The sequence below is a fragment of the Monodon monoceros genome, unplaced genomic scaffold (assembly GCF_005190385.1).
Source record: "Monodon monoceros isolate NGI ecotype Baffin Bay Population unplaced genomic scaffold, NGI_Narwhal_1 Super_Scaffold_10, whole genome shotgun sequence".
Lineage (NCBI taxonomy): Eukaryota > Metazoa > Chordata > Mammalia > Artiodactyla > Monodontidae > Monodon > Monodon monoceros.
Genome location: NW_021703766.1, coordinates 46,076,334 through 46,096,414, shown reverse-complemented (window position 1 = coordinate 46,096,414; position 20,081 = coordinate 46,076,334). Strand labels below are relative to the sequence as shown.

The 20,081-nt window shown below is 56.4% G+C and overlaps 2 protein-coding genes across 6 annotated transcripts in view; both read left to right on the top strand.

Annotated features, from left to right (window-relative positions):
* Positions 1-13,715, top strand: part of AKT2 (AKT serine/threonine kinase 2) — a 52,128-nt gene extending 38,413 nt beyond the window's left edge. For 2 of the 3 annotated variants that reach the window (XM_029240137.1, XM_029240147.1), the window contains 9 exons: positions 648-801; positions 1,287-1,418; positions 2,940-3,005; positions 4,108-4,176; positions 4,967-5,089; positions 6,192-6,320; positions 6,537-6,751; positions 7,200-7,287; positions 7,397-13,715. In XM_029240137.1, the coding sequence (XP_029095970.1) occupies positions 648-801; positions 1,287-1,418; positions 2,940-3,005; positions 4,108-4,176; positions 4,967-5,089; positions 6,192-6,320; positions 6,537-6,751; positions 7,200-7,287; positions 7,397-7,675 (1,255 nt within the window). In that variant the 3' untranslated portion in view covers positions 7,676-13,715. The remainder of the gene's footprint in view (positions 1-647; positions 802-1,286; positions 1,419-2,939; positions 3,006-4,107; positions 4,177-4,966; positions 5,090-6,191; positions 6,321-6,536; positions 6,752-7,199; positions 7,288-7,396) is intronic. The other variant, XM_029240154.1, reaches the window with a different exon arrangement.
* A 2,456-nt stretch (positions 13,716-16,171) lies between these two features.
* On the top strand, positions 16,172-20,034 carry CNTD2 (cyclin N-terminal domain containing 2). Of its 3 annotated transcripts, none has more exons than XM_029208473.1 (5): positions 16,172-17,461; positions 17,665-17,820; positions 18,642-18,800; positions 18,890-19,041; positions 19,798-20,034. In XM_029208473.1, exons 1-5 carry the CDS (start codon positions 17,303-17,305, stop codon positions 19,961-19,963), a joined length of 792 nt encoding a protein of 263 aa, XP_029064306.1. In that variant the 5' UTR covers positions 16,172-17,302; the 3' UTR covers positions 19,964-20,034. The 3 variants fall into 3 exon arrangements, with proteins under 3 accessions (XP_029064306.1, XP_029064315.1, XP_029064323.1); XM_029208482.1 differs by having other exon boundaries at positions 17,307-17,586; XM_029208490.1 differs by lacking the exons at positions 16,172-17,461; positions 17,665-17,820 and adding an exon at positions 18,235-18,437 and having other exon boundaries at positions 18,531-18,800.
* Positions 20,035-20,081: the final 47 nt, after the last annotated feature.

Here is a 20,081-nt window from a genome sequence, read left to right as displayed (position 1 = left end):
GACAGAACTAGTGTATTGTTCTTAAACCCGTCTGCCTTCTGCTGGGACCTGCTTCCGTGTCCGCCACCTTCTCTCCCCGGTCCCTGCCCCACCAGGATGGTCCCTGACCATCCTCCCAGCAGACAGGCACCTCCAGGGAGTCATGTCGGTCACCTCTTGCTTTGTAGGATCTGCAGCTTTTTTGGCTAATGAATGCCTCTTTCTGCTCTTGATTCTCTTTTGCAGAACACTGGTCACTTGCACACGTGAGCTTGTCATTCGTTCTGAGGGGCTCAGAGGAGCACTGTCTCTCATTCAGGGTTCAGGGTGGCGGCTTATTTTTAGGGGGCTGTGAAGAAAGGCAATCTCCCCTCTAGTCATGTAATTACTGCCTGACTTCAAGTGGCCCTCAGGTCAGGCCCCTTCTGGGACTCAGATGGTCTCTGTCCTTATTCTGCTATTGCCCTCTCCCACCCACCACAGCCAGAGGGTCTGTCAAATTTCAGTCTGGTCCCTCCAGCTCCACTAGGTCAGACACATCTCAACAAAATGCCCGAAGGTGTTTGACCATTTGCTCGTCCATCGTGGGGCATATGGGGCTCGGCCTTTCCTGCCCCGAGGCACAAGCGCCCCAGGACTCTTAGCTCCCTGGATGTGTCCCCACACAGGGAGGAGTGGATGCAGGCCATCCAAATGGTTGCCAACAGCCTCAAGCAGCGGGGCCCAGGTGAGGATCCCATGGACTACAAGTGTGGCTCCCCCAGCGACTCTTCTGCAGCCGAGGAGATGGAAGTGGCAGTTAGCAAGGCGCGGGCCAAGGTGGTAAGTGCTGGGAAGGCAGGTGGCCAGCGGTTGGGGCCTGCCAGTCTGTGAGCACCCCTCTCCCTCTCAACCCTGGCCCTGCCGCCCTTGATTTCCATACCGAGAGCACGGGCCCAGCCAGGACACTTCATGACTGCCCTGTAGACTGGGTGATTTCAGGTTGTAGATGCCCCGGTACTGCTCTGGGCCCACCGGGTGAGGGGCAGCCTTATCCCGGGGGGTTGTGAAGACCCGTCTACCCCCACGTCAGAACCCTAGGCTCAGCCTCCCAGGGCCCCCGTCCCTGGGAGAGCCGAATGGTGGGAGAGCCTTGGTCTGAAGGCCACTTCAGAACAAACAGTTGCTGCCCGGAGCCTCCCTTCCTGCTCCTGCCTGAGCATTTTGGCAACAGTGTCCTTTGATTTTTCTCTTTTCTTTGTTAAAATTTCTTCCCGTGGGCCACGTGCCAAACACTGACTGTCCGACTCTCTCCCCATCCCGGGCAGACCATGAATGACTTCGACTATCTCAAGCTCCTGGGCAAGGGCACCTTTGGCAAAGTCATCCTGGTGCGGGAGAAGGCCAGTGGCCGCTACTACGCCATGAAGATCTTGCGGAAGGAGGTTATCATCGCTAAGGTGGGCCCTCCCAGGGCTGCTGAGGGCTGGCCGCTGTGGGGGACACAGTTCGGAGCCTGACGGCGGTCAGGAGCACGCACTGGGCGGGCCGCTTCCCGGGTCTGCTGCTGTGTCCCCCAACCCGTGAGTCCCCAGAGAAGGGGAGCCTGAGGCCCAGAGAGTGGGGCCCTGCCTGCTGAGTCCCCCACCCTCTGGGCACCAGGAAGGAAGGTGGGGGGAGTGTGACTGGGGTCTCACCCAGCAGGTGCTGTCAGGCCTGAAGGAAGCCTCTGTGGCGGCAGAGGGCCTGTGGGGAGGCCACAAGGGTGGGGCCTGGCTCAGGGTGTCTCAGGAGGAGGCTGGGCCAGGAATGGAGTTCTGTTCCTTTTTTTCCTTATTTAAAGTTTTTAAAATAGGAAATTCCTAATGTACATAACATTTTTTAAAGAAAAATAAATATAATGGACTCGGATTTAGCAGTCATCAGCGTCAACATTAACCAGCGTTTGGCTAGTCTTGTTTCATTACCTCTGCCCTGCTCGTTTGTTGTTCTGCAGTACTCTAAGGCATGTCCTAGACGTCACAGATCTTCGGCCACACCTACTTAGATGTGTATTTTTGACAGTTGGTGATTTTACAGACTGTAATCACGGTACTGTGATCATATCCAACAGAATTAACAACCCCTGGCGTCATCGGCCCACGGCAGGGTCTCTCAGCCTCAGCACTGACACTGGACCAGACCATTCTCTGCTGTGGGGCAGTCTTGTGCACGTGGGACATATAGCAGCACCCCTGGCCTCTACCAGGGCACCCCTCCACCCCCGAGTTGTGACAGTCAAAAATGTTCTTTGACATTACTACCGATGTTATTACATTACCCCCTGGAGACAGACTTGCCCCTTGGAGAGCCAGTGTCTGGGCACTGCAGCTCTCTGGGCTATTGCCGTGCACTCAGATACCAAACTCAAGCCCATGTTAGAGTCCTGGGAGGGGAGGGCCTGTGATGCTGTGCTGGGCCCGCACCCTAAGCTTCTGAGTCACGGGTCTGAGGAGGGGCCCAATAATTTGCATTTTTCCAAGTTCCCAGGCGGCGCTGATGCCAGTGTGGGGACCACACGTGGAGAACCACGGCTCACAGCCTAGCGCCCTGCTTAGATCCAGGTCCTTCAAGAACACTTATAGGTGGTGATTCCCGTGGCCTGTGGCATCACCTTGGGGCTCTCAAAATGTCTGCTCGCCCCCCCACCCCAGGATGTCAGAATTGGCCCGTGGGTTCAGGTGGTGACAGCCTGATCCTCCCTTGTGAAGTCGCCTTATGGTTTTGAGAGCGAGCCACGGAGTGTGCTTGCCTGGGTGTGCTATTTCATCAGGGCTCGTGAATGGTAGCATTCTGCTCCTGCCATTCTGTCTGTGTATTGACTAGGAATGGAATTGGATATCACCAAGATGTTGCTCTCCCATCTCTCAAGTTGGGCGGGGGTGGGGGGGGTGGCTGACGTGGTGGGACCCTCCAGCCCCTCACCCAGCCTCTGTCTGCAGGATGAAGTCGCCCACACGGTCACCGAGAGCCGGGTCCTCCAGAACACCAGGCACCCGTTCCTCACTGTGAGTAGCACTCTTGTCCCAGGCAGGGCCTCGCCTGCCTGTGGGGCCTCCAGGCCGGCCCCCTAGGACAGAGCTCAGGGGAAGAGCCTGACCCCTGCCACTATGAAGAACAAACTTGGTGTTGGCCAGATGGCTGGGGCACGGTGTTGTGGGCTCTCCGGGCAGCCTGAACCAAGACACCAGGGGTGGCAGCTTCTTCGTAGATGGTGCCTTCGGCCGATTGATGATACCAGGTTATAAGATGGCCCCAGGAGAGCATGGCTGCCGTCTTTATGGGTTAGAGGCACTTTGTCCGGCTGGTCGGAGTGGGAACGTTATTTTTTTTATGTTTTAAGAGGTAATCCTAGGAGCAGATGTATTATTATTGTGCTGCCTATCAACTTAGGCTGAGCAGACAAGACACCTCTTTGGCTACAGTCTCCATCAAGGCCAGCAGCCATCAGTTGAATGGACCAGGTTGAAGATGGCTTACGGGTTGTTTCTCTAGCTCACTTGTTGGCCAGGTGTCCTGCTGAGCCAAAGCACTTGTTCAAATGAAATCTTACCAGGTTCTTCAGCGTAGAAGACAGGGAGCAGTAGAGTTGTTGTGAGCAGGGGGTCACCTAAGGGTTCTCTTAGGAACTCTCTGTAGGGCTCCTTAGATCGCAGTTTGAGAACTACTTGTTTGTTGGCAGATCGCTTGTCCAGCCTGTTTTGGGGGTTGGCTCCCACTGCCAACTCCCAGCCAGCAAACGTCGTGTGTGTGAATGTGGATGTGTGTGTAGGTTTACCCATTTGACTGTAGCATGGGAGGAGGAGAGATGTGAAACAGCTCTGGTTGCTCAGAACATAGTTTCTCCCCTGGCTGTGCCTCTTGGAGGCCTAGTTGAAGGCAGAATACAGGATCGTTGAGCACAGTAACCCTTTCCCTGCTGTCAGGGCATGAGCTCACTCATACGCCACAAAAGGTGAAGCTGAGATCTGAAACCTGGCCGCCTGATCCCCACGGCCTGAGCCAGGCGGGGGGCGTGTGTGCAGAATCAGCAGCGCCCCTGCCTCCCAGGGCCGAGCGGAGAGCCCTGCTTTCCCCACCCCCTAGCCCGGCCGCCTTCCTTCCCCACAGGCGCTGAAGTACGCCTTCCAGACCCACGACCGCCTGTGCTTCGTGATGGAGTACGCCAACGGTGGCGAGGTGAGCTGCGGCTGCCCCCTGGCTGCCTTTCCGGGTGTGGGGGGCAGAGGGAGACTTGCTGGGTGTCATCTTGTTCCATCCGCCCCCCTCCCCTCGAGGCAGGCATCACCATTTCTGTCGTGCAGGAGGGAAAACAGGCTCAGAGCAGTTAAGTGACTTGTCCAAGTTCCCACAGCTAGTGAGTTGGTAGGCAGGATGCAAACTGAGGTCCAGAGAGCTGTGCAGAGGGCTGTGTGGGTGGTTGGCCAACAGCGCTACAAGGACGTTCTTAAGGGCGCGGAGAAAGCGTCTGTGGGTCAGGATCCCCCGTTCCTCTGCTGTCAGCGCGGCCTCCTGATGAGAGCGCTCAGCCACTTGCTGTCGCTCACCGTCACCCACTCCTTGCCCCTCACACCCTTCTCTCCACGCAGGTGTCACTCACTGGCTTCATCTCTCCCATTTGGTCTCACAGCTTGTCACTTGCTCCTGAGTCGTGGTCCTCTGCTTGCTGGCTGTCGCTCCTCGTTCGCCTGCCCCCTCCTGCCACCCCCCTCACTCTCCACTCAGCGCCTGGTGTCTATCCTTTGCTCTTTATCCCTTGCTCTTTTTTTCTTTCTCTTTTCTTTTCTTTTTTTGGCTCACGTGAGTTCTTCTCTACTCACCGCCCCTCACTTGGGCTTTCTTGCCGTCACTTGCCAGTTCGTGGGGCAGGTGTCACCTCATCAGTGGGCTGGGTGCCGGGGCCGCACACGGTCCCCTCCTCCCCTCCTCTGGGCCGGGGTCTCACCTCCCCTGCCTCCTCTGCTGGCAGCTGTTCTTCCACCTGTCCCGGGAACGCGTCTTCACGGAGGAGCGGGCCCGCTTTTATGGTGCGGAGATCGTCTCAGCCCTGGAGTACCTGCACTCGCGGGACGTGGTGTACCGTGACATCAAGGTGAGCGCGCCGTCGCCTCCTGGCTGGGCAGGCCGTGCACAGGCCTTCTGCCCGTCTGCTGAGCTTCCCCTTCCATGGAGGGTCTGTCTGTTCTGTCCTTCTCGGAGCTGAGCCTCCCACCCAGGCCCAAGGTGGGTGGTTCCACAGCAGGTGGCCCTGCGTGGGGCCCTTCCAGGCTTCCTGCTGTGCAGCCAGAGGGTGTCAGTTGGCCCAAGCGCTTTAGGAGATGGCCCGGCTGAGCCCACCAACGCCAGACACACGTGTCCCCTGTGAGACAGTCATTCTGCCCTAGGAGCATGCGCGGGAACAGGTGCCTGTGTCTATCTCAATGTGGACGCACAAGCTCCTAGCGGCACTGTGTACACTGACCCCAAACTGGAAGCAACCCAAGTGTCCGTTGTCGGAAAGTGGGTAAAAGACATGAAGGTGTATCCACACAGTGGAACTCTGCACAGCAGTTCAAGAGGACAAACTACAGCCACACACGATAGCCTGGGCGGGTCTCACGGGCTAAGGCTGAGGGGAAAGCCAGGACAGATGAGGCGAATCTGCATCGTTTACAGTGTGTATATATAGGTGGAAAAAATGTTAAAAAGCAGAGAAGTAAAGTTCTTTCTGTGTTGGAGGAGGTGGTGGCTAATAACAGGGAAGGGGCACGTGGGGCTCCTAAGGGGCAGGTGGTGGTCTTTATTGACCTGGCGGAGGTTACACAGAGGCCCACTAAAGTGCCCATTTGTGTTAAGTTTAGGAAAAAAGAGGAGAAAGAAAGTGTTCCTTGCGTCCAAAGTGTGACAGCCGCAGCCCGCAGTCGGGGAAGCAGTTTGGGCAGGACCTGGCTCCTGTCTCTCCCTGCCCCGCTTTTTACCAGCTCCCTGGGGGCAGGGGGCGCGGGGGAGGTGTCGGGTCTGGCCTTTCCCTGAGCCTCGGAGGGCCTAACCCTCTGCTGGGGTGTGACCTCTGGTCCCCCCTGGAGCCCCTGGCACAGCTGCCACTACCCCAGGCTACAGCCTCCTCCAGGGAAGGGCAGGGGTGTGTGGGGTTTCAGGGGTGGCAGGAAACCCTGAGGTACGTTGTGTCCCTGACTCACTGGCTTTTCCTACAGCTGGAAAACCTCATGCTGGACAAAGATGGCCACATCAAGATCACTGACTTCGGCCTGTGCAAAGAGGGCGTCAGTGATGGGGCCACCATGAAAACCTTCTGTGGGACCCCTGAATACCTGGCGCCCGAGGTGTCTGGGGCTGGAGGGCCCAGGGGCGTGTGAGGCCAAGGGAGGAGGGGGCCCTCAGCCCTGCGTGTTTCCCCCGCCCAGACCCTCTGAGGGCAGGGCTCCAATTCCTTAGGTGGCCCTCCCAGCCCCGGGCAGGGCCGTGCCCCCTCGGGCCCCTCTCAGCGCCTTGGCCCCGGGGGATGTGGGCCTGGCCCCTCATCGCCCCCCCTTGCTCAGGTGCTGGAGGACAACGACTACGGCCGGGCGGTGGACTGGTGGGGGCTGGGCGTGGTCATGTACGAGATGATGTGCGGCCGCCTGCCCTTCTACAACCAGGACCACGAGCGCCTCTTCGAGCTCATCCTCATGGAGGAGATCCGCTTCCCGCGCACGCTCAGCCCTGAGGCCAAGTCCCTGCTTGCTGGGCTGCTTAAGAAGGACCCCAAGCAGAGGTGAGGGCTGGCGTCTGCCCTGCCCAGCCCAGCGTCACCTGCTGCCACTTCCCTCGGCCTGGAGGGGGCAGCGCCCACAGGTGCAGTCGCCCGTGGGGTGCTTGGTGTGTGTTGATCGTCCCCACAGCTGGCACTTAGGGAGCACTCCCTTGGCTAGGCCTGTGCTTAGCCCTCTGGCCTCCCTGCCTTGTTTCATGGCGACACTGAGGAACAGGGTGGCCCTGTACCCAGCCTAGGGTGGCAGAGCCAGGATGTGAAGCGGCCGTCTGCCAAGCCCACCCTCTCAGCTCGCAGGATGTGACCCTGGGCACAGGAGCTCCCTCCTCTGTGAGGTGGTGGTCTGTGGCGGGACAGAATCATTAAAGGTTGTTCAGGGCCTGCACCGAAAGCCCGTCTCCCAGGCCCCGGCTGCCCCGGGAGGCGGGTGCTGATGGCCGTCTCTGCCCAGGCTCGGCGGGGGGCCCAGTGATGCCACGGAGGTCATGGAGCACAGGTTCTTCCTCAGTATCAACTGGCAGGACGTGGTGCAGAAGAAGGTGAGCCCACTGCCTGCCTGCTCCCCGCGGGAGCCCGGCCGCTCCTGGGTGACCTTGGCTGAGGCCTCCACTTCTCAGGGACCTGAGCCTGGACTCGTCTCCTCCACAGCTCCTGCCACCCTTCAAACCTCAGGTCACATCTGAGGTTGACACAAGGTACTTTGACGACGAGTTCACCGCCCAGTCCATCACAATCACACCCCCGGACCGCTGTGAGTGTCTGAGGCCCCCTCTCCCCGTGGGCCTGGCTGGGCGGTGGAGGGGTGGGGTCTGCTCTTGGCCCAGTTCTCCAGGAGGAAGCTCACAGGTCCCCCTCCGTGTCTGGGCATTTTACCCTGCAGTATGTTCGCCAGGGCTTTCGCCGTTGGCCCACCGGTGGACCTGGTGAGGGTCACCAGGAGCCATTGGCCGCAGCACTCGGGGGAGAGGTCTGGGCAGGAGACACTTGAGGAGTCATCAGTGCCCATAGTTGTTTCCCAAGTTGCTCAGGTCTTTGGGGCTGGATGGGTTCAGTGATTCTGTAGCTGTTTGAGTTCTTACTCTCACCTGCCCGGTGCTGGAGACACAGCCGTGACGAGACAGCCCTGGGTCCTGCCCTCAGGGAGCTCAGAGTCCACGTGGGGTGACAGCCCAGAGTGATCAGGCCTGTGGTATTAGAAGTACAGGGTCTGGAGAAGCGCAGAGGAAATGCCTGACTTGGCCTGTGAGTCAGGGAGGGCTTCCTGGAGAAGGAGACTTGCTCTTGGCAGAAGGAGTGGCATACGGGACTCCCAGAAATGGGAGCATTGCAGAGGTCAGAATAGATGGGGGATGGGCGAGGGCATCAGGACCAGAGCAGGAGGATATTGGGGGCCACTGGAGGAGTACGGATGTGTTGCACGGGGAGCCATGGAAGGGTCTTGGGCAGAGGAGGGAAGGGTTGCATCAGGGCTTTAGCAAGTACCCCCGCCTCGGCTGCATGTGGAGGGGAGGATTGCTGGGGGTAGGAGTGGCGCCCAGGGCAGGGGCTGGGCCACAGAAGTCTGGGCTGCACCCCGGTGTGGCCTGGGGCAGAGGAGCTGGGGGGAGGTCGGGAGACTGAGTGAGCAGGCTGTGGGGCCTGTGGGCCAGGGCTCTGGCCCGGGGTGGAGCTGTGGCTGAGAGGAAGCCCCTGAGCCTCGGTCCGGTGGTCCCCGTTCTCGTTCTTGGGGACAGCGCGCCAGCTGGGGGTTGCACTGTGGTCTGGCTGCAGCCCTTCCTGGGGCTGGGTGGGGTGCCCGGGCCCCCTGCAGACCGCCTCTCCCCAATCCACCTCCACCGACCCCCGCAGATGACAGCCTGGGCTTACTCGAACTGGACCAGCGGACCCACTTCCCCCAGTTCTCCTATTCGGCCAGCATCCGGGAGTGAGCAGAGTGAGCTGCCCGCCGCCGCTGCCACTGCCACAGGACGCACGCGCGGCTGCCGTCACCACCGGGGGGGGGGGGGCTTTTTTTTTTAAACTTTTTATTTTGCCTTCTTTGTTTGTGTCCCCATCCCTCACCTTCTGACCCCCATTTCCAGTTTTTTCTTCAGCCCTCTGCCAAACTCACCTCAGTGGTCCTAGTGGCCCTGCCTACAGGATCCTATCCTGCCCTCACCTTTGTGCCCAGACCAGGATTTGGGAGACTCTCCACTGCCTGCCCCAGGACCAGGCCTTTGGGCAGTTGGAGAGATGCCTGTTTTTAATCAACATAAAGCCCCAGTGAGGGGCGAAGCATGGAGCCGTGGGGCCCACCTGAATTTCTGGCTGGGGTGCCCATGGGCAGCCCTGCCTCTGGGTTGCTATGCTGCTTCTGTCAGAGGCTGCCTTGTGGTGGGCCACCCGGTGGACAGCGCCCTGGTGCTGCCTTCCCTGCCCTGTCGTTAGGCGCGGAGTGGCCTGGCGTGGGGCAATCCAGCCTCCTTCTCCCATGGGGGCGGAAAAGCAATAATGTCCAGGGATCGGAGGTGCGGGAGTAGGCGAGGGCCTTTGGAAGCCGCATGCAGGATTGGGGGTTCAGGACTCCCTCGTGGGGAGGGGGCCTGCTCTACCCTGTGGGGAACCGGGAGGGGGCCCAGGGGATGGGCGCTGCCTCCTGGCCCTGTCTTCCCCCATCCCCTAAGCTGCTCTTCTGACCCTGGGGATGAGGCAGGAGGAGCACCTGGGGGCTGGCTTCCCCACCCACCAGCCCCGTTCCTTACCTCCTGCTGGAGCCCGGGCCTGGCCCCGCCCCTTCTGAGGATGGGGGCCGGGATCTCCCCCTTCTCTCTGCCTGGGGCGGAGGGGTGCCAGCCTCGGCTGTTACACATCTCGCACCGAGACAGTATTGGGCCCGGTGGACTTGGGTCGAAGAGTGGGTGGGGCTGGGTGTCTGGTACGAACCGAGGTTGGGGCTTCTGAGAAGGGAGGCTCCGGGCCACCTCACTCCTTCCCCCTCTCCGGGCCCCGCGTTCTGCAGCCTTAAGGTGAACGTGTCAGTGCTGTGGGCACTCAACGTGCGTGCCTCAGGCTGTGTGTGTCTGTGGGCGTGCCTGTGCATCTGGGATGCAGATGCACGTGGGGTGTGTGTGTGTGTGCATGTGTGTTGGGTATGTGTGTGCGAGGGCGAGTCCCGGCCTCGAGTGTGCGTGGTGTGTGTGGGCTCGGGCCCCGCCCCTGGCTCAAGCATTTCAACCCGAGGGGGAGGGGTGCTAGCCTAGCAGGGGAGCCACACCTGAGGCCCACTTGTTGCCCTGTCCCCCCTGCCCCGTTCCCCCCAGCATCTCTGGGGTTTGGGATTTAGTTTCTGTGGTTTTGATCACCTCAGCCCACCTTCTGTAGGTAGGTCACAGAGAGACATTCTGGGGTGGGGTGGGGGGTTGGTTTGGGTGGGTGGGTTCTGACTTTTCCTGTCTGTGTGTGTATGTCCTTAACCTGACAGTTCTCCCTCCTCCCACCGGCCTGTCCGCATCCCTCGTGTTTGTACGGTACAAGCAATAAAGACACTCATTTCAGCCTGGGGCCCAACCCCCGGGCCTTTCCTTGCTTCCGGAGTCTGGCCCCGGGCATCAGCTGCCTCGGCTCCTGTCCCTCTGGCCCCAGGGCCTGGGAGCCACGAGGAGGGGGGAAGGTGTGCGCAAGCTCAGGGTGGAGGGTGGGGGCCGCTGAGCAGAAGCTGCCCAAGAGTTTGGGGAAGGCGCCTGGGCGGGGGGTACAGTGGACAGAGACCGTTGCAGTCCCTCGGAAGCTGCTTGGGAAAAAAGAGGTGGGGTGGAGAGATGGGGGTGGAAGGGGTGCGTGGTGTCGCTGGGCCCTGGAGTGGGTGTGGGAGGGAGAGGACTCATTTCCTGTGGCCCTTGAGCCCTGGAAGGGGGCACTGCCTGCTCACCCCATCTTACCTATGGCCCCCAATTCTGATACACAACCCTTGGTGGATCAATGGGATGTGTGGTGGCGGTCGGCTGGGAGCACCTCAGGTTGGGTTACAGCCTTCACAGCTCTGGGACCCGTCTGGCACCTGTCCCTTTAGTCCTGGAGTCACCATGCTTGAGTCACTCCTCTCAGACCCCAGGGCCAGGGCTGCCCCTGCGGAGCCCCGGCACAGGTGAATTTAACGTCAGATTTTGCCGGAAGGTGTAGGCCTTCACACACACGGAGGCTTTGAGATTGTAAATGGGGGTAGAGGAAAAGTCAGATGCTACAACCAGGACTCAAGGAATTTTTTTTGTTTTCTAACTTCATATGGACTTTATTATGAATTGAGTTACAAAAGTATGTCCTGGTGGTCATATGATAAACGTCAGAGAGGCTTATAAAGAAAAGCCTTTTAAAAGCAACTATACTCCAATAAAAATTAATTGAAAAGAAAAGCCTTTTACTCTTCCCTCTTGTCCAGCCCCTGGAGGTGACCGGTGCTAGATTTTCTTGTCACACCACACTGTCACTCAGACCTCCGTGTGGGTCCACCCCCGTATCTACCTCAGCCAGCTAGTGGTGGTCTTAACAGTCCGCGGAGACCTCCCACGGGTTCCTCAGCTGCTGCCCTCAGTTGAATGTATGTATATCTGTAGATGTAGTGGTGCTTCTTTTTTCGGTAGGAGAACTTTTCCCAAATAGGGAGTTTTAGAGGGGAGTGTTTTAATAAATTTTACCGATTAGGAAAATTAAATTTTGACTAGATCTGTCTTTTCTCATGTGCATTTAGACAGTTTCACAAGTTTTGTGAAAGGAGGAGGAAACTCAAAACCGCCCCCAGGCCTTGAGTGAGTCATTCTGGTCCTCATGTTACCCCTGTGCCAGTGGACACAGTGCCGTGAAAGGCTGTCCCTCTGTCTGCATAACTCTTTCCTCCCAGCTGAGGTCATCAAGCTGCTGGGCTCTATACTGCTGCATCTTACCCCTCCCCCCACCTCCTGCCAGCATATGTACATCAGTAGGCTTGCTGGGTCATTGGTAGAAATGAGATCCTCCTCTCTGAGCCACTTTTCTGCATTTGGGGGACTCCTCGTGGACACTTGTCATGCCTCCAGCTGCTTCACGAGCTTTCTCTGCTTTCTCGGGTTGGATGTGCCTCAACTGATTCAGCTGCCCCCTGTCGACAAGAATTTACTTGGCTTCCAGTTTGTTTGCTGCCACCAGCAGTGCTGTAATAAACCTTTGACAGTGTAACAATCCATCTTACCGCGCTTGTGCTTTTTAAGTTTTTGTGGCCTACATTCTAGAGTTGCTGTATTTTAATACATGCCAGATAGCTTTCCCCAAAAGTGTAGCGATTCACATATTTTTAACTTTAATTTTGAGATAATTGCAGACTCGTTGAAAACTTTGAAACTTTAAAAATAGTACCACAGTGATTCTAGGACTGGAGCAGAAAATGTACAAGATGAACCCGAACATCTTGTGCCCGAAAATAAGGACCTACTAGAACCAAACCATACCCTCACTGACGGGGCGTTGAAGGGACACAGGAGCCAATGGGAAAGAGCCCCCAGTGGCCACAGCTGAAAGCAATTTGAGCGACAATAAATAGCATAGTATTGGGTTATACCCAAGGGGTAAAATAAATGAGTCTGTGCTGATATAAATGACAAATGGTGAGAACAGACATATCTGTACAGAATTCCAGATAATACCTGTAAATAGTCTGCCTTCAAAGAGGGGAAACGTGGCCCCCACTCCTTTGGTATGGACTGCAAAGTGACTTGCCTCCAAAGAGTACAGTATGGAAAGGGGGGAAGGCAACTGTTTAGTGGAGAAAGTGGAGCTGCATCAGGCAGGTGGTCAAGGTCAACGTCAAGTGGTGAATCATGTCGGCAATGTGTACCTCCTATAGGAGGCGATTAGATGACACTTTACCTCTGGGGTCTTCCTGAAACATACACTCTCAGTGTAATAAAGAGAAAACACGCATCAGGAAAATTCCAGCTGAGGGATGTTCTGCGCAAGACCCGACCACTGGTTCTCAGAACTGTCAAGGTTGTTCAAAACAAGGAGAACCTGAGAAGCTGTCACAGCCAAGAGAAGCCTTAGGAAGCATGAAGACTAAATGTAATGTGGTGTCCTGAATGGGGTCCTGGGACAGAGAAGACATTAGGTAAAAAGTCAGGAGATGTGAATAGTGCGTGGACTTGAATAATACTATGTCCCTATTGGTTCATTAAATTGTGACAAGACCACACTAAAATGTTAATAGGGGAAACTGGGTCTGGGTATATGGGGACTCTGTCCTCTCTTTGCAACTTTCCATAAATCTCCAAAATTAATTTTTAAAAAGTACGAAAAATTTTCATCTACCCTTCACGCAGGTTCTCCGTGATATGCTACACTGACTTCATCCCCCCGCCCCGATATTTATGCATCTGTCCCAAAACAAGACCGTTCTCTTACATAATCACGGTCCAGTTATCAAGGTCAGGAAATTAACATTGATACAATGCTTTTCTCTTGGACCTTGATCAGATTTTACTGATAGTCACATTAATGTCCCCAAATACAAAAGAAAAGTCCTGGCTAATGACTCAGTCCAGGCTCACACGTTGCATTCAGTTGTCTGGTTTGAAGCTTACAGGGCAGTTATTTTGCAGAATGCTCCTCAGAGTTTGTTGCCTGATGTTTCCTTGTGGTTATATGTAAGCTGTTTTTGAAAGGAATTCCCCCAAATGAGATGCCCCTCTCAGTGCATCCGTCAGGAGGCACATGAGGTGATCTGTCCTATTCCTGGTGATGACTTTGATTCCTTGGTTAAGGTGGCGTCTGTCAGATTTCTCCTCTGTAAAGTTACTACTTTCCCTTGGTAGTTATTTCGTACAGGCATATCTCATTTTATTGTGTTTTGCTTTATTGCACTTGGCAGATATGGCATGTTTTACAAATTGAAGGTTTGTGGCAACCCTGTATTGTCAGATGATGGTTAGCGTGTTTTTTGTTTTTCTTTTGTTGTTTTGTGTGTGTGTGATTTTTTTTCAATAAAGCATTTTAAAATGAAGGTATGCACATTGTTTCTTTAGACATAATACAATTGCACACTTAATAGACTACAGTATAGTGTACACAACTTGTATGTGCACTGGGAAACCAAAATGTGACTCACTTTATTGTGATATTTGCTTTACTGGGGTGGTCTGGAACCAAACCTGCACTGTCTCTGAGGTCTGCCTGTACTGTGTAGAGATACTCTGAGCATATAAATATCCAGGTTCTCATCAGGGGTTCAGGCAAAGGGAACAGCAAGTGCAAAGGTCCTGAGGCGGGCAGGTGTCTGATGTGTTTGGGGAACATAAAGAAGACAGGGTATTTCAGAAAGACTGAGGAATGGGGAGAGTAGAAGGAAATGAGTTTAGAGAGGTAACAATGTGCCCAAAGGACCTTGTGCTGAAGGTAAGGAGTTTGTTTTATTTTAAGTATGACAGAAGGCCAGTGGTCCGGGATCTCACACTCTTCTCTCTGCTCACTTTTCCAGCCTCGCTGACCTCTCAATGCCTGAAAATAGCAAGCTCTCCTACCTCAGGGCCTTTGCTCCTGCTGTTCACTCCACCTGGGATATTCTCCCCTCGCTTTGTGTTTCTGGCTCCTCCTCTTACAGGTTTCAGTTTCAACATCACCTCCTCAAAGAGGCCCTTCCAGATCATTTAAAAATTACATCCAGGGCTTCCCTGGTGGCGCAGTGGTTGAGAGTCCGCCTGCCGATGCAGGGGACACGGGTTCGTGCCCCGGTCCGGGAAGATCCCACATGCCGCAGAGCGGCTGGGCCCGTGAGCCATGGCCGCTGAGCCTGCGCGTCCGGAGCCTGTGCTCCGCAATGGGAGAGGCCACAACAGTGAGAGGCCCGCGTACCGCAAATAATAATAATATTAAAAAAAATAAAAATTACATCCAGCCTGTTCATTCATTCATTCAACAAACGTTTGAGTACCGACTATGTGCTAAGCCCTGTTCTAGGCACTGAGAATACAGCAATGAAAAACAAACAAAAAACTAGATAAGCCCTGCCCTCATGGGGTTCACATTCTAGTCAGGAGGGAGACAATAAATAAAGCAGTAAGTGCTAAGAAGAGAATAAGTGCATCGAAAGAATGGGAACAGGAAATGCTTAGGGCGGCACTTTTTATGGAGAAGGTAACATCTGAGTAAACACTTTACAGGAAATGAAGGATCTCTGACAGAAGAGGTTCCACGCAGAGGGAATAGCCAGTGCAAAGGCCCTGAGGTACGACTGTGCCTGGTGTGGGTGAGGATGAGCCAGGAGGCCAGTGTGGTGGGAGAGGAATGAGTGAGGGGGATAGGAGATGAGCTCAAAGGTGTGTTTGGGATGGGAAGCTAATATAGGGCCACTTGGACTTTCAACTTGAGGGATATGGGAGCCACATGTTCTGAAGAGAGGCAGAGGGTGATCTGACTTATTAGGTGTCACAGGGTCATTTCCAACTGCATGTGGGGAGCAGACTATAGAGGATGGGTACAGGGAGAGCAGTAAAGAGGCCGCTGCACTAGTCCAGACCGATCGCCGGTGACTTGTGCCGGTCACCTCCACAGTAGGCTGTGGGCTTGGTAAAGGCAGCGACCACAGGTGGTTTGCTCATCCCTGAATACCCACTACAGGGGACAGAGGCCCTCTATTAATATTTGTTATGTGATTTTATAGCTCCCATGCCTTGAGCTTTAACTGTATTAATCCCTGTGCTGGACACTTAAACCATCTTACAAATTCCTCAGGATAACTCTGTCGGCTAAGTTTTCAAATCCTTACTTTATAGCTCAGGAGGGTGAGGCTCAGAGGGCCTGCGTCAGTCATATAGTAAGTAGCAGGAAGAGGATTTGATCCAGCTGTCTGACCTAGAAGGTTTGGAGGGTGCAGAGCCAGCCCGCGTAGCATTCGCCATTGCCTGTGCGCCTGCCCAGGTGAGGCGTGCTCAGCGCGCATGCGCCCAGGCGCATTTAAAGCGCCCACCGCGGGTCCTCAGCTCCAGCGGGAAGAGGCGGGAGTTCGGCTTGGCCCTTGACTCCAGCCTGAAGGATGCTGGTGAGATACAGGAGCCAGGTTCCCACCTCCTGGCTTGGGCCTTTCTCCAGGCCCTGACCCCACCCCCTCTCCCTTGCAGAGTCCAACTGCCCACCTCGATCCCGAGCCTCGGAGCACCCCAGTCCCCGACGGCGTCCCCGCGGGCAGGAGGGCCTCCCCAGGATGCCCGGAGAGGACCCCCGGGCCATGCGCGCCGCCGGGGCTGGAGGAGGCTCTGAGCGCGCTGGGGCTGGAGGGAGAACGTGAGTACGCCGGGGATATCTTCGCCGAAGTCATGGTGAGTGGGACCGGGGCGGGACACTCGTGGACCAGCGGGCTTTGGGCAACTCTGGCACCGCCCACATCCCTGGAGGGCAGCAGAGGCTGTCGGGTTAGAGGAAGCCAAAGCTGACTCGCTCGCCCAACGCCCACTCAGCAAGCATTCCCTAACTCCCACCTCGCCAGCCTCTCACCTCGCTTCCCACCCGACTTTGCAGCTTTTACACCACTGCCACCCACAACTTGGCTTTTCTCTCGCACTGTTACCTGTGTGGTTTCCACTGCCGGGAATGCCCTTTCCCATCTTCCCCAGGCTGTCTGCAGCCCCTCCTTTGGTATTGCATAACCTCTCGTACTTGTCCCTCACATTTACTCACTTACCAACTATTTAGCGAGTTATAACAAATGTTTCTGAGCATGTTCTAGGCACTGGGGATGCTGCGGTGGACAACATGAGGTAGTCTGTCCTCACTGTGGGGAGACAAACAAATGCGGGTGATAATTTCAGAAGGGCCACAAAAACCAAACACAGGCCACGGTGGTCCACAGTTAACTGTCTGAGACAGGCACTGCCAGAAGAAATACTGAAGGGATGTGTTTATTTAACAAACATCTTGTGAGCATCTCTCCTGGGTCAGGGTCTCTGTTAGGAACCAAGACACAGCTGTGATCTGAACAGAAATCCCTGCCCTCGTGGTGCCAGCAGTCTAGTGGGGCAAAAAGACAAAACATTCAAGGAAACACAGGGTATCTCTAGACTGAAATACTATGAAGAAAATAAAGCAATGAGATAGAGATGATGGGGTGCAAGGAAAAGTATAGAAAAAGTCAGGGAAATTTTAGCTGAGACTGGAATGACCGAGAAGTCAGCAATGCAAGGAGTGGGGAATGACCATTTCAGCTGGAGGGAATGGCTGGTACATAAGTGCAAAGGTCCTGATTTAGGAATGAGCTTGGCATAGTCTAGGGTCAAAAGAACGCTGGAGTAGGAGTGTGGGTTGTGAGGGGAGAGAGGGAAGAGGTGATGTTGGAGCAAGGGCCTGAGAGAGTCTGAGAGCAATTGGGATTTTCTCCTAAGGGTACTGAAAGCCAAGGAAGGGTTTTAAGCAGGGGAGTTCCTTAGTCAGATTTATACTTTAGAAAGACCCTCTGGGTGCTCTGAGGAGGATGGGTTGAGGCTTGGTGGCTAAGATTGGAGTCTGGGAACCCGGGAGGAGATGCTCAGGAAGTCCTGTGGCCATGGGGGATAGACTGGAGAGATGGAAAGTGAGGCGTCCAGGGTTCTAGATGGGGACACGGAAGAGCATATTCGGAGGGGACGTCGGAGGCCAGTTTGTGTGTGGCACTCGGGACATCCAACTGGTGCGAGGAGATTGCTGCACCCAGGGCTGGAGCCCGGGAGAGAAGCCGAGGCACAGGTGAGGAGAGTGAGGCCGTTCCTGCCCGACCCCAGGTGTGCCGCGCGCTGCCCCGGAGGGCCCTGCCCCGCACCGTGACCCCGGAGATGCGCGCGCTAGTGGTGGACTGGCTAGTGCAGGTTCACGTACGTAATGGGGAGGGAGAAAGGGCTGGGCCTGCGTAGCATCCTAGAACCGTGGTGATTACCTGCGCCTCTCCCCAGGAGTACCTGGGCCTGGCGGGGGACACGCTCTACCTGGCCGTGCACCTGCTCGATTCCTACCTAGGCGCGGGCCGAGTGCGCCTACACCGCCTGCAGCTGCTGGGCGTGGCCTGCCTGTTCGTGGCGTGCAAAATGGAAGAGTGCGTGCTTCCAGAGGTACTCCCGGGGCGGGGCTTGGGAGGGTGGAGCCCTTCCTCGCCGCATCACAGATTAAATGCCTACTGTGTGCCAAGCGAGCACTTTACCTACTCTTGGAATCCCAGCATGTCTGCCTGTGGTAGAGGCTACCAGTGTGTCCCTTTAACAGAGGAAGAGACTGAGGCCCAGAGAGAGGAAGACATTTGCCCAAAGGCAAGCATTTGGGACTTGAACTCAGTCTTGAATAGTTAGAGTAGTTATAGTCCTTCTTTTTTTTTTTTTTTTTTGCGGTACGCGGGCCTCTCACTGATGTGGTCTCTCCCGTTGCGGAGCACAGGCTCCGGACGCGCAGGCTCAACAGCCATGGCTCACGGGCCCAGCCGCTCCGCGGCATGTGGGATCCTCCCTGACCGGGCACGAAGCCGTGTCCCCCGCATCGGCAGGCGGACTCTCAACCACTGCGCCACCAGGGAAGCCCCTATAGTCCTTCTTGAGTAGTTATAGTTAACATGCATAAACTCAGTGCCGTATCAGAACTGCCTGGTGAAGTAGGGAGTAACATCTCCGTTTTATGGATGAAGAAACTGAATCTCAGAGAGCTTCAGTGGATGTCCATGTCACACAGAGAGTAAATGGTAAGGTTTGAGCTCGGGAACCAAGTCTATCTGACTCTGAAGCCTCTGCTTCCCACGATTTCCAGACAACAAATCAATGGCCCCATTTTACAGACCAGGAAACTGAGGTCCAGCACAGGGACTGAACCGATCCCAGGAGCTCAAGGGCAGGGAGTAACGAGCCGGGGTTCAAGATTCCTCCACCTCTTTCCCCCCAATTCCCAGCCCGCCTCCCTCTGCCTCCTGGGCGATGGCTCCTTCTCGCGGGCCGAGCTTCTGTGCGCGGAGCGCCGCATCCTGAGCCGCTTGGATTTCCGGCTGCACCACCCGGGCCCGCTACTTTGCCTCGGGCTGCTTGCTGCGCTGGCCAGGAGCGGCCCCCAGGTGCGCGGGGCAGGGGCGTAACCTGCGCGCTAGGGGCGTGGCCTTCATGGGAAGGGGCGTGACTTGATTGCTCCCCGCCACAATGGCAGGTGTTGCTACTTGCCACTTACTTCCTGGAGCTGTCTCTGCTGGAGGCCGAGGCAGCAGGATGGGAGCCGGGTCGCCGTGCCGCTGCAGCACTGAGCCTGGCACACCGGGTGCTCCACGGGGCGGGTTCCGGGCCCGAGCCGGCGCTTTACAGGTATGGCCGCGGCGGAGGTTCTCTGTGGCTTCAGGGCCTACCTTCTTGGTCGCCGTCTTTCCCGTCTCAGAGAATGTGAGACAATTAGGTGTGTGTGCGGGGGGCTGGGGGCTGGGGTGGGGCTAGACTTGTTTGCTGGGTGCGAGAGAGAATGGGGTGTCTGCCTCGTCTGGGGGGTCCCATTTGCTTTTCCCTGGGGGTGTCTGAGAGACTGGGGTGTTTGTTCAGATGTGGGGGCCCTTAACCTTGCCCCAGGGTGAAAAATAGGATCTCCTCAGGCCCAGAAGATGCTCTAACTGCGTTCCAGGGTTGAGAACGAGAGGTCTGCCAGCCTCGAGTCCCTTAGCTCCCTTCCTGGCCACGAATTGGTGTCCCTTTAGCTGCTGGAGTCCCTCATCTCCTTGTTAACCACGCCACCGCGGGGCAGGGTGAATCATCTTTTCCTCCAGCCCGTGCCCTAGGGTAGAGCTGGATGTCTGTCTGCCCATCCTCAGCCCCAGTCCTTCCCTCTCCGCGGGTCCTGGCTCTCCCATAGCCGCGCTCTGAGGGAAAAATAGGGGGTCTGCCCCTCGTCAGCGCCCTCCAGTCACTCTAGATGATGGACAGCGTGTCCGACCTCGAGAGAACTCCTGAGAAGTCCTCGGGGACCCAAGTCAGCTTGTCTTCTCAGCCTCGAGCCCCAAGCTCCGAGGACAGGTCTTCTCCTATTCCCCGCTACCCCTGCCTCATCTCTGTTTCTCCGTCTCTCCGCCGCAGCCGGGCGGAGCTGGGCCCGGTCGAGCCGTGCATGGTCCGCGCCGCGCTCCGAGGCCCTGCGCCCGGCCTCGCCGCCATCTTCCTCAAGTACGCGCGGCCCCAACGCCAGGGCACCAGCCTCGTCGCCGCCCGCCTGCTCCGCCACCCCCCGGCCGGGCCTCCCTGAGCCCCGAGACCCCAGCAAAAAAAGGCTCTCTTTGTGCGTCTGTCTCCCACTTCAATAAAAGAGTTTTTTATTCCGAGCGCTCTCTATCCTCAGTGGTCGAATTCTGGCCCCTCTGTCG

Excerpts from the sequence above, each read along its gene's own strand:
- CNTD2 (XM_029208473.1), top strand. The coding sequence starts at position 17,303 with ATGGAAAGTGAGGCGTCCAGGGTTCTAGATGGGGACACGGAAGAGCAT. Across the intron at positions 17,462-17,664 it reads GGAGAGAAGCCGAGGCACAG|GAGTACCTGGGCCTGGCGGG; the intron begins GTGAGGAGAGTG and ends GCCTCTCCCCAG. Across the intron at positions 17,821-18,641 it reads AAGAGTGCGTGCTTCCAGAG|CCCGCCTCCCTCTGCCTCCT; the intron begins GTACTCCCGGGG and ends CCCAATTCCCAG.